This window comes from Meles meles, chromosome 15, assembly GCF_922984935.1.
Source record: "Meles meles chromosome 15, mMelMel3.1 paternal haplotype, whole genome shotgun sequence".
Lineage (NCBI taxonomy): Eukaryota > Metazoa > Chordata > Mammalia > Carnivora > Mustelidae > Meles > Meles meles.
Genome location: NC_060080.1, coordinates 73,358,049 through 73,371,474, shown reverse-complemented (window position 1 = coordinate 73,371,474; position 13,426 = coordinate 73,358,049). Strand labels below are relative to the sequence as shown.

At 45.7% G+C, this 13,426-nt stretch overlaps 1 protein-coding gene across 1 annotated transcript in view; it reads right to left on the bottom strand.

The window, feature by feature from the left end:
• LHCGR (luteinizing hormone/choriogonadotropin receptor) overlaps positions 1-13,081 on the bottom strand; it is a 55,216-nt gene extending 42,135 nt beyond the window's left edge. Inside the window, exon 1 of the mRNA XM_045979625.1 lies at positions 12,930-13,081. Coding sequence (XP_045835581.1) covers positions 12,930-13,081 — 152 coding nt within the window. The remainder of the gene's footprint in view (positions 1-12,929) is intronic.
• Positions 13,082-13,426: the final 345 nt, after the last annotated feature.

The following is a 13,426-nucleotide window of genomic DNA, read 5'->3' as shown; positions in this document are numbered from 1 at the left end:
GTAGCCTGCCTGGTCTCCCCAGGGTCCACCTAGGAGTGGAGACCCTCTCACTCTTCTCCTCAGTCACCATATCCTGATCCCTATGTCTCTGCTTCTTAATAAACATTACTGACCTGGAAGATTTCCTACCTGCTATCTGGTTAGGTTCATCACTGTAGCTCTCATTGCTGGGTTCTGACTTTCAATCTGGGCTCCTGACATAGACAGAGACTCTTTGTGGGGCAACCCGGTACAGCTGGGTTAGTTCCTAGAGAGGATGCTGTGGTTGGCTGCCAAAATCACCCTTCAGGATTGAGGCACTCATTCCCCCAGAGGCTGGGAAGGGGGACAGAGGAAGCTCCTAAATAGTTGTTCCCCTGGAATTACCCTCAGCCTAAAATTGCTGCCTCATCCAAGATCACCTCTTCTCTCCGGGCAGCATGCATCCGATGATCCGATGATCCGATGGTCAGTGCAGGGTGAGGTCCTGACCCCTTTGCCTCAAGGCCGGACTAGTCAGAAGGGCCATCCCACCTTCAGAGCTCCTTCCCATGCACTCTTTGACCTGGACACCTTTCCAGCCAACCCCAATTGCCAAGCCACCAGTGCATTTTGTGTCAGAACTCAGCACCAGGGGACAATTTACAGATAAGCAAATAGCATTTACATAAACTCAATCACCCTGAAAAGGATGCCATATTATCAGGTCCTCCTTAATTCTTCCTAATGTCTCCTGAATATTCATGAGGTAGGGCTTGAACCCTTCTTACTTTTTTCTTCAGGGTTTAATAACACAGATGACCTTGGAAGGAACCAGTTTGTCCAGCTCACTGGCTTGTTAAGGAACCCTCAAATAATGTTAGCTGATGAATTTCAGAGTCAGGAGGACTGTGTCCCCCCCTCAGTGAAATCCAGGATTTAGAAATCCTTGCTTATAAAACCCTATCAGGTGGGATCCATTTGTATTATCAAAGGGCTCTTTGTCCTACAAAAGAATTCCAAGGACAGTTTCTTTAAATAGCAAACTCCCTAGGTGAATGGAAAATACAGTTCCAATGGATGCACTTTCTCCTTTTAAAGGCAGATTTCACATGAAGTCAATGACAACTGTAGGTTCCCCTCCTCCCCTTGGTCTTTAAAAGCTTGGATTGCATCAGAGTTTCCAAGGCAGGACCACCTTCTGAAGCCTGGGGGCTAAGCAGGGCCAGAGGAAGGTGAGAGCCTGGGAAAAAGTCTTGCACCAAATGGAGTCCCCAAAGACTGGGTGGAGTCCTAGGTATCCTGTCAGAGCCTTTACCTGTCCTTCTGCCCAAGCATAGCAGAAATGAAATATTTTTAGTCACTTCCTTCTAATTATTTAGAAAAGCCATCTATACTATCGATTTACGAAAGCGACAAACATCCATCCATCTTTCGCAGACAATTAGTTTATTGCTAGAGCTATAGACCTTGAATTTTAAAATGCTACCAAATCAGAAGGAGGAATAAAGAAATCGGAGATGCTCAAAGCTTTTTGCCTAATGAACTCATTGAAATAGGAGGCGGAAGCATTAATGTTTTTGTATTTATTACATAAGACCTTGATCTAAATTCAACAGAGACTTAAGAATGTCTGTGTTCTTTTCAAAGCTGCTCAGTAATTATAATAAACTTGCTTTCATCTTGGAATGAAATAAAAGTGGCTTCCCCCTTTCTAAATGATTTTAAATCATTGAATTTTCAAATGTATCGATCTACTTGGTAACTTCATTACTGGGTATGTCTTCATTTATTGGCCTCTTGTCTTCAACATTTACCTACAGGGAGCTGAGATGTCAATATTACCTGAAATATGAAGTCAGTATAGATGGACACGCAATTTGTTCACTTTTACATCCGGAAATTTGGAATGCTCCTTAAAAATACATCGGGGTGGTTTTGACTGACCACTCCTTTAAACACTTACTGTATTAGGCTCAAGGAATCAGAAGAGAGGGCTGCTGGCCAGTGCTTTGGTCCAACCCCTCACTTTGTAGACGAAGAATCTTCAGCTAGGAAAACCAAAATGATTTCCCTGAAACCAGGTGGCAATTCTGTGGCAGATCTGGACTAGGACATAGGTCACTTTGTTCGTGGTCCAGGGCTGTGTCTTTCACTAATCAAAGCACACCAATGCTGTTCCTCTAGGGGTTTTGTTGACAGACTCTGCTAATCAATCCTCTGGTTCTCCAGTGAAAACCTAGCCTTCCGACAGAACCATCAGCTTCTGGAGGGCATGTGCTCACAGTCTTCAACTTCAAAGATGCTGCTTAAATTCCTCTTCCTCCATGAGCCTACCAGAGAGGGTTGTCGTTCTTTCTCCTACCCTCCTCAGCAAGAATGACTACTCAGTTTTTTCCCCCCTCTCTGTACTATTATTTGAGAATTTACCAGGTACCCCATATGAATGTTTCCTCTGTTCCACCACTGAACACCCATTCTCTGCTGGACCCTGCCTTCACAAGGGTTTCTTGCTTCCAGCTCCTTTATTCCTTTCCCTCTGCCAAATTTCTTGGGCATTCGTTTCTCCACTCTGACTAGTCCCTGACCTGGTTTCCCCTCACCCCACACTGGTTTTCCCCTAACAGGTCTAGATTAATCTTCCTGGTAACTCCCACCCTGTTACTATCATACTCAGTTATCTTCTCTTGGCCTGCCTACTATCTACACATGTCTCAGCCCTGTACTCAGGCCCTTCAAATAAAGGTTTAAACTTCATTTGCCGGTCCTGTCATCCACTATTTCTCTCACATAACCCACACACTCAGCTTGCACTGTCCAGTCAGGCAGCTACCAGTCACACGTGTCCATTGAGCCCTTGAAACACAGCAGGTCTGAATTGAGATGCACTGAAAATGTACCATATACACTAGCTGTTGAAGATTCAGCAAGAAAAAGAATATAAAGTATCTCATGAATAGCTTTTGTACTGATTATATGTTAAAATGATAATATTCTATACACGGAGATTAAACGAACTATTTCACTGAAATTGATTTCACTTTTTAAAAGCTCTTTAAACTTGGCTATTAGAAAATGAAGATCACACCTGTGACTGACGTTATATTTTTGTCCACGTGCCACCGTGGACAAATCACCCTATTGTGGTTCCTGAACTTGCCTCTCCCTTTTCTGCCTTCATTCACACTGTCTGCACCATCTGGCACATCTACCCTTCTCTGCTGGTCAATCTCTACCCTTAGTTAAAGGTCTCTCTCAGGGGCTCTGTACTTTCCAGAATATGCCATCATTACCAATGGCATGTGCTTTCTCTCTGGAAGCAGCCTTGTGGGGCAGTGAAGACTATGGACTCTGGAGCCAGACTGCTTGTATTCAAATCACAGCTTCACTCATAAGATAATGATGATACTAACTACCCCAGCGATTTTTGAGATTAAATAAGGGACCATTTATATAGTACTAATATAGCATCTAGCACAAGATAAGAGCACAGTGAGTGCTTCTAATCCACAGCTGCTTACTGCAAAGGATTCAAGCTAACACAGTGGCTTCTAGCGACAAGTCTTAACTTTCTTGTCAAGGGTAGGGGATTAGTGGGGGTGAAGGCTGGTGGGTTCAGTACATTGGAATGGACTCTTCTATTTGTCATGGGTCACTCTTTAATTTATAAAACATCTGTGACTTTTCCCTGACTCAACTCTGCTGATTATAGATAGGACAGCTGAGAGGGAGGGTAAATATTCCCACTTGGTATCTTTCTTTTGGGATCAGGTATCTCTTACAGGTGTCACCTGACAGCCCTTTTAAAAAATGATAAAGAACAATTTTCCATTAAATGTTACAACCCTAGAGAACCACTCTGCAGAGCTCTGATTTGCTCACTGGTTTTAAAAAGTTCAGTCAGTTGGAACCCTCCCATGGCGAAGTGTAATTTGGGTGACTCCTCCAAGACAGACTTTCTGGAGCACCCAAGAAGCTGTGAGGAGCTTATGAATTATAGTGTGAACCAAAATTTTCAAGATTCCCTGGATAATAGATTTTCCAAGTCATTTGTGCAACAACTAAATTAAAGATATAAAGCCTCCGAGGAGAATGGTAAACACATCTAAGCCCTTACCTCAAAACCCATTTAAAGTTTTCTACAGACACAAAGCCAAATAACCCAATCTTTACCCCTTAAACTGAATTCTTCTAGCAATAATATAACATGACAAGAATAACTCTGGTAAATAAAATTACATGTTGAATTCTCCCCAGGGAATGTCTGCATCATCTGTAATCATTTCTCAAAAGTATTTTTTAGAAGCCGAGAATATTATGTTGTCAGGACAGTGACAGTGAAGGTATGCTTCAGGAAACACTTTCATTACAGGCTCCTGTTCCAAACACTTACAAACTTTTCTTTTTTTTAAATAAGCCTGTAAAAACTGGTTGCAACTGATATACCACATACTTTTAATTAATTTGAGGATAGATTTAAAGTGCCTGAAATGAGGTTCAGGCAGTTAAGCGTCTGCCTTCGGGTCAGGTCATGATCCCAGGGTCCTGGGATGGAGTCCTGCATCCGACTCCCTGCTCAGTAGGGAGTTTGCTTTTCCCTCTGCCCTCACCCTGCTCATGCTCTCTCTCTCTCTCTCCTTCTCAAATAAATAAATAAAATCTTAAAAAAAAAAAAAATGAAGCTCCTGAAATTACTGGCATGAGTGCCTTCACTCTTCACCAGCTCCTCAGCTCTGGTGGATCCCAATTTGTGTGGTTATCTTGCTCAAAAATGCCCTTTCTGTAGAAGCGCCTCATTGCTGGTTGCGTCTGGGTGGAGCATCTCGTTGACGGTTGCTCCTTTGCTCTTGCCCAGGCAGATTCTCTCTCTTGGGAATTTCAAACTTGCGCTAGGACTGTGGAGCTGACTCATTGTAAAGGTGGAATCTAGAGGAACGGGAACTGACCTCTTGCTGCTAAAACGCCAAATGCTCATGGGATCTTGCATATCCTTCCGCCTTCCTCCTTATTCTTCTGTCCGATTAACCTCTGATGATTCAATTGGTCACAGCTGATTTCCGGTGCTTACAAATAAGAAAAGCCGTAAGCGGAGCTCTGCCTCCATTTCCTGGGGGAAGTAAGCCTCAGTTCCATTGAGGACCCATAGCAGGGGGTGGGGGGTGTGTACTGGTGGTCAGTGAGAGAGCAGAGGGCTCTGAACAGTGATTCGCCCGTGGCTTCTCTAAGGCCGTGTCAGAGAGCAGGACCAGGCTTCTGGGATAGCCGCACTGGTCTGGCTGTCTCCGTAGAGAAAGAGACTCCGAGAACTACAGCTCAAGCCATGCCTCCACTGAAGTTTCTTCCTTACTCGGACTAGAAGCGATGACCCCCTATTCTGAACTCCTACCAGACTTGGTTTATAAGCTTCCTCACCTGCATTTCTCTGCAGTCATCTGAGAACTAGACCTCTCTCTCCTATGGCTGAAGACTAGAAGCTCTTGGAGGGCAGGGGCAGTGTCTATGGATTCTGCATGTTGTCTTATAGACTTCAGTATATAATTCCCAGACGGTCAACAGGTCTTCTGGGTGTCAGCCAGAGCCTTGGGATGGGGAATGGAGAAAAGAAGGGACCCAGAATAGGTCAGATGCTCTAGCCAGATACACAGGACTAATCCGGTTGTACAGTAGAAAACAGCCTCTAATCAGGTGTTAGGAGGCATGTTTCAAAGGCAGCTCAGCCTGGGCTGAGAAGACTAGCATATCAGACTCCAGGCAATAATGAGCTCTGCTATTTTGAGATTCTAACTTATTCACCTTCCAGGTTGAGAAGACCTCGGGGGTCATTTTCTCTAATTAACACCTCCCAGGAGCAAAACTATTCCACCAGGCTTGCCCCTTGGAGGATATGTATTGTCTGTTCAACCCCATTCACCAGCTGTGGGTTTGTAGTCTTCTCTGTACGATCAGATCGTTACAATCACACGTTGTAGTTAGGTGGAACCTTTACTTCCCGGTACTTTTGGCTCTGCTAGCTCATTCATCTTCACCACAGTCAGCCCCGCTCAGGGGCAGGAACCATCTCGCCCCTTTTATAGACAGCACAGAGGTTTTTTGTTTTTTTTTTTAAAGATTTTATTTATTTATTTGACAGGCAGAGATCACAAGTAGGCAGAGAGGCAGGCAGAGAGAGAGAGGAGGAAGCAGGCTCCCTGCGGAGCAGAGAGCCGGATGCGGGGCTTGATCCCAGGACCTTGAGATCATGACCTGAGCCGAAGGCAGTGGCTTAATCCACTGAGCCACCCAGGCGCCCCCAGCACAGAGGTTTTATCGCTAGCCCGAACACGGTGCAAATTAAGGGAAGGAGACCTCGTGCTAGAACTCCGGTCTGCCTGGTCTTTATCCTGTTGATCAGTTTAGATAATCGGAAGGTTGCTGTGGACCCTACCTTGTCATACCAGATCAGTCCTGCCCCTGTGGGCTCAGATCCTGTCTGCTGCTGCTCCTGAAGTAGAATTAGGAACCCAGGAGCCGCCTCATTTCATCAGAGTCAAGGACAGATGTCATAGCAGCACAGTGGGGGGACCCCCTTCATTCTAAAAGCTGAGTTTTACTTATAAAGTGGACTTTTCTGGGTTTGGCTCAGGTGGCATTAAGGAGCTGTTTGTTCAGGACCACTCAGAGCGCAGCTGTAAGTTGTTTGCTGACTGGGAGGGGGTGTCCTCTCCCTGTGAGGCAGAAGCTGGAGGGAAATGAAGCCCATGGAGAGAAGCTGTTAGAAGCTGCCCACCAACTCAGAAAGCCCACCTGCCTGTGGGTGGGATTATTTTAATTCTCCTCTTTAAAAAAATAGCTGGTGAGAAATTTGCTAAAATCTGCATTAAATAAGATTTTTCCACATGCCAAGGGGAGCTGCCAGAATAGAATACATATGCTTCCATGGAGCCAGCCCCCTTGGGTCTGGAAATGAGCAGCAGGGTCTCTCTACCACCACTATTCACCTGACTTTAAAGTTCCATGGGTAGGATTATAGTTACCCACGGCCAAGACACCATCTGGTGCAGCCACTCTGGCAGATTACATTTTGGGAAAGCTTTTGTGTCTCATTTCAAGACATGAAAAGAAGCCAAACTGAGAGGCTTGGGAAGAAGATAGAGGGGGTGAAGGAGCAGAACTGGAGCCCTGAATTAATCCGACTTACTGCTTTTGAAATACAAAAGAATAGGGCAGGAGAAAACACAAGGAATTATTGCTCTCCAAGGAGGATGCTGGGGTCTGATGCCAAAGGAATTGGTGTAGGAACCATTTTTGGTTCTACACTTGCACTGAGATTTTGGGAACTCTGTTGCTTGCTTTTTTAGTGTCCTGCTAGGGGTCATCATTTACTGTCCCCAGAAGGATGATTTTTAAACTAATAAAATTTGGTCCTTGCAAAGTTTCCCCCAAGGAGTCTGTTCATAGGCACAGCCAGGTTTAAGAATTGCCTTGAAGGTGTCATTGGGAGACTTGAGTCAGAACTGAGGTTCAAGATAACCTCTACTTTGGGCCTTTGCTTTTGTTGGGTGTGTGGGAGTGGTGGTGTTGGGAGCTGAGACACGAGCTTTATGAATTGAGTTGGTTTTTGTTTTGTTTTGTTTGTTTGCTTGTTTGTTTTTAGTCAGCTGCGATGAAGCTGAGGGCATGGCCAAGCAGTTGTACTTGCAAGAACTTGGTAGGCTTCTCCATGTTTTGTAAACTTTTACCTTGTACCCTTGACTAGGAACCCATTGGTCTCAGTCTGGGCTCCTAGGGGATTGCTTTGGTTGGTTTTAATGGATCCTGGGTTGAAGACGGATTTTTCTCTAATAAGTGAGTTAAAATAAATAACAAAAATCAAAGCAATTTGGATGGGATATACTCATATGGGTAAGCTTCTAGTTTTGCTTCTTGAAGCGGATACATTTACTATGCCCATTCAAAGGATAGACTGGGGGGTCTGCAAAATCTGGAAACTAGGCGTTGATAAAACACAAAGAACTCCCTCCACTACCCATATCACCTCCTCACCTCCCCATCCTCCTCTATGATGGAGATTTTTAAAAGGACACTGAGATGCAGTACATGCTAACTAATATACATTTTTGTGTGTGTGCGCGCATTGGTTCATTGTTCCTATTCAACTGTCTACTCAGTTTGATAATCATAGCAGTTGAAGAAACACACGAATGTGTGCTGAATGTGAATCATAATACCCATAAAATTCTGGGATTCTTAAGTTGACTAGGATCTCTTCAAGTGGTTGTGGTTCTCACTTTAGCACAGTGATTCAAAACCAGAGGTAGGGGTGAGTCTTGCCTCCCATGGGGCATTTGGGCAAATGTCTAGAGCCATTTTGGTTTGTCATAATTTGGGAGGACAGCGTTACTGGCACCTAGTGGATGGAGGCCAGGGAAGCTGCTAAACATCCTATAGTGGACAAAACAGCCCTCCCTCACAAATGATTGTTTGGCTCCAAATGTCAGTTGTGCTGGAGTTGGGAAACCTTGACCTCCCAAAAGAGGCTTATTTTGAATAAAAGCTTACATTATGGCAGGGTAAGTGCAAAGATATAGGTAAGTACAGAGTATCAAAGGATGCTTGTATGGGAGGGAGGAGACATTGGGGAAAGCTTCAAGGGGATGTGACTCCAAGTCATGATTTTTACTTAATGTCTTTGTAATCAGTTGTTCAAGAATGACTGACTGGGATTTTTTTTTTCTTTTTTGCACAATGCTCTGGATAATGTAAGCGAGTATTTCTGATGATTTTGTATTTTCCTTTAAAAAGATTCCCCAAAGGGCCTAGGAGAAGCTTAAAAAGCTTGAATCCATTCAACTTTATTCTTTGCTTCTCAGCAAGGAATCTGAATCTAGTCTAACCTGTGGTTCTTCCACTGGGACTCTTCTTCCTTTCTCTCCTTCAAGGTTCAGCCCCACAATCCTTCATCTGTGAAGCCTTTCTTTGGAGATTTCAGTCCATAGTAATTGCTTTGTTCTCTGAATTCCTAGACCCTTGTTACCTCTCTCTCTGACCACATAACTCTCTTGCATGTGTTTCTATCTAGATTGTGGGCTCCTCAAGGACTGGGACTGTGCCCTCCACCTGTACATCCCTCTACAGCATTGAACACTGTTCTGGACCCTGATTTTCACTGAAGCTATGAGAAGGAGAAACATTCAGGAAAGATGTTGGGAGACTAACATCTTCTTGTAATATTAGATTGATAGATAGAGCACATTTTATCCTTCCAAAGTCTTTGGATTATTTCTTATAATAAAGTTTAAGTTTTAATGTCTGTTCAGCAGGCACGACATGCAAAAAATAAATTGCCATTATTATTATTAGCATTTTCTAACTAACAGATTTTTCAGAAGCTGTTTCCATATCAAGAAGATCAACCTTTCTGTTGTCATAGAGACAAAGATCTTAATATAACCATGAGCAAGGTGAAAAAAATTTTTTCCCTTTCCTTCCAGATGTCTGAGACTAAAAAGGAAAAGGAAATGTTTTAAATCATTTTTTCCTTTTATTTCCCTCCCCCCAATTAGAATGAATGAACATGTGGGAGACTATTCTTTGTATCACATTTTTTATTTTAAATATTTAAGTTTTTAATAAAACCTGGAAGAGGTAAAAAGATATGAATGATTGAATAGTGCCATTTTCAAAATTTGCAAACAGTGGGTTTGTCAATGACAATTATAATCCATGTTCCTTTATTTTCCCCTTTTTAAGCCAAATAGTGGACTTTTAGGTGGAAGTCTTACAAGGCAGACTTCCAAGGCCTGGAAGATTAAAATACAAATTAGCATCTACTGAGGGGCCAGTGATGAATTCTAAAATGCTGTGCGGTAATACCTGGCTCCTCCAACCACCAGAAAGAAGAGTGCTCCCCTTCTTTCTGCAGAGTCCGACCCTGTGCATTACTTCATGTAAGACCTCTCTCTTCTTCTAGGTGCCTTATTCACGATTTCGCCTTTCTTCTCATGCGCTCCTGATAATTTGTTATACATAGGATTTTTTCCTGTCTTGTAATTACTGTCTCCCATTTCATTCACTCATTGCCAAGGAAAGAGGACTTCAGTATGAAGCTATTCACTTTTCCTGTCTTCTGCCTCAATGTGAAGTTACACATTTATCCATCCCCCAGGACTCAGGAGCATCCCCCTCTCTAAGATGAACCCTTCCCCTGTGATCTGAGACTGACACTCCCACCCTCACAGAGATCTTACTCCGTCAAACATGTTATCTCCCAGCCCTGCTATCTTCGGTCTGTCCTCCATGTCTTCCTTCTCTTACTGCTCTTTGAAGACAAAAATGAACAAAATCTTTTCTCAGTCCTGCATATTTTCCATAGTGCATATATATATATGCGTGTGTGTGTGTGTGTGAATTTAGGAAAATGTAACTTTCTTACAAAGACAAGCAAATATAAAAACACAGTTAAAAGTCTTTAGTACTCAATAGCAAAAGGGGACCTTGGTCAGGTTAGTCCATCTCTTTGGACCTCATTTTCTTGAAGTCTGTATGATAAGTGTTGGCGGAGTGAGAAAGGCTGTTAGTGGCACAATCATTCATAAGAGCAAGATGGGAGGTTTGTCAGGGAAGGACAAGGACTGGGACTTAGAAGGCAGTTTCCATAAATTTGTGGATTGATTGAAACCAGTTCTACCAGCATGGTCCTCACCTTCGGGGAATTGAGCTGACAGATAATTAATGGAAACTAATGAATATAAACCCCGCAATCTTTAAACTGTATCTCTCAACTGCAAACATTTTCTGAAGGCCACTAACTTTATTTTTATTTCTTTATGCATTTATTTATTTATTTAAGAGAGCACTCTTGGGGGGGAGGGAGCAGAGGGACAGAGAGAATCTTTTTTTTTTTTTTAAGATTTTAGTATATGTGCTGCTGAAGTGAGCACTTTTAAAAATATTTTATTTATGTATTTGTCAGAGACAGAGAGAGCGAGAGAAAGAGGAAGAGGGAAAGAGGGAGAGAGCACAAGCAAGGGGAGGAGCAGAGTTCCCGCTGAACAGGGAGCCCGATGTGGGACTCAGTCCCAGGACCCTGGGATCATGACCTGAGCTGAAGGCAGACACTTAACTGACTGAGCCACAGAGGTGTCAAGAGAGAGAGAGAATCTTTTTTTTTTTTTTAAGATTTTATTTGTTTATTTGACAGACAGGTCACAAGTAGGCAGAGAGGCAGGCAGAGAGAGAGAGAGGAGGAAGCAGGCTCCCCGCTCAGCAGAGAGCCTGATGCGAGGCTCGATCCCAGGACTCTGGGATCATGACCTGAGCCGAAGGCAGAGGCTTTAACCCACTGAGCCACCCAGGCGCCCCGAGAGAGAGAATCTTAAGCTGGCTTCACACCCAGTGCTGGAGCCGATGTGGGGCTGGCTTTCTCCACCCTGAGATCATACCTTGAGCTGATATTAAGAGTGGGATGCTTAACTGACTGAGTCAGCCAGGCACCCCATGAAGGCCACTAACTTCTTCAGGGGAGAGGCTCAGCTCCTCAGGAGAGAAGGGGGATTCCCTTCATGGAGTGGACTCTTGACAGACTGCTGGGGCCCAAAGAAATGGTGGGGGGTTGCCTCTTTCCTCCCCAAGAATGGAAATTCATCACGGCCAATTGTTGGAATATAATACCAGTCTCCACCAACCTAGTGTCTTTTGGATACTTTTATAGTTCTTGTCTTTCTTCTTTTCTTCTAACAACTTTATTGAGATATAATTCATACGCCATAATATTCACCCATTTAATGTGTACCGTGCAATGGTTTTTAGTGTGTCTGTGGAGCTGTGCAGGCATCACACAATAGAATGTTAAGTAATTTTTGTTACCCCTAGAAGCCACGGCCATTAGCAGCCCCTGGGCCTTCACCCTACCTGGCAGCTACTGATCTGCTTTCTGTGTGGACACTTCATGTAAACAGAATCATATGATGTGTGGTACATTTGTCTTTTCTTTTTTTGTTAAAGATTTTATTTATTCACTAGAGAGAGGGAGAGAGAGAGAACAAGCTGGGGGGAAGGGCAGAGGGAGAGGGAGAAGCAGACCCCATCCCCCCAACAGGGAGCCCAATGCAAGGCTAGATCCCAGGGCCCTGAGATCATGACCTGAGCCTAAGGCAGATGCTCAACTGACTGAGCCCCCCAGGAGCCCCTTTGTGTGGTACCTTTTTCTAAATCAAAGAAGAGAGACCAGGTGACACGATACACTAGCACTAAAGGCCCCTGGGCTCTTCAACCCATCGCTGCAGGGAACAGCTTCCTCCACCTGCTTGCTCATGTATGCAACCTTTAATCACCTTTGTAAAGGGGAGGCCTGGGTTGTGTGTGGGAGGTGTGACACAAGGCACAGCTTGATCAGACAACCAGACAGAGATGCAAGTGCATCTGGGAAGGGGCAGAGCAGTGGCTTGTAAACTTACTAAGGCCCACATTGGCACTGGTTGGGAAACCAACCATCCCGGGTTGAGTGACTAGGTCACCCCTTGCCATAGGGCGCGCCACCAGATGCCTAGAGGAGCTCAGGGTGCTGGAGGTCACGGTAACCTTCACCAAGCTGGCTGGCGCAAGGGTCAAAGACATAGACAACTGCTGATTGAGAAGCATCACAACCGGTCCCCTTCCAGCCGCCGCGGGGAGCGGGCCTTCCCCTCCCCCCACCCCCGTGGCTTCTGGGCAATTCCACGCCCCTTGCCGCAGCCGCAACTGGGTAAATCGGGAAATTGCGGGTCTGGGGCCACCAGAGGCTGCAGGGTGAGCAGCGACAGGGCCCCCACCCAAGGCGTGGCACTGGTTGGCAAAGACAGTCCCCAAACTTTGCCTTCTCACCACTTTAAAAGGTGGAATTTGATAGGGCGAAGCCTTTTTCTCCAAGCTTCCAGGTAAACGGGGCCAAAGAGTAGGGAGACGAGGTGGCCCGGAGCGAGCGAGGGTGCCGGGGCGGGGCGCCGCATACTCACAGTCCGGTGAGGCCGGCCCGCGGGCCGGGGCAGCGCAGGGCGCCGTCGGGCGGGCAGCTGCAGGGCTCCGGGCAGTGCGCCCGGGGAAGCGCCAGCCGCAGCAGCAACAGCAGCGCCAGCAGCGGCCGCAGCGCCGGCAACCGCCGCCCCATGGCAGGCGAGCCTGAGCGCGGGCTCTGCGGGCGGGCCGGGTGCCCTGGCCAGCCCGGGAGGGCCGCCCGCGCCCCTCTCCCCGCCCCTCGCTCTGCCCACCCCCTCTCCCGCCCCAGCGCGGCCTCGGCTGCTGAGACTGTTCTGCCTCGACCTGGGGGAGCGGCCAGCGACCCCACCACCTCCTCCCTTCTGCAGCTATCCCTGGCCGGCACTGTCCTCTAGTTACAGGAAGGAGAGGGGGTTCCTGGTGAATGCTTTGGACAAGGAGTAGGGAGTTCTGAATTCTCACCCAGGCTCTGCGGTAACTGAGTGTGAAGTTGAGTGAGATTTGTCCCTTCCAGGAA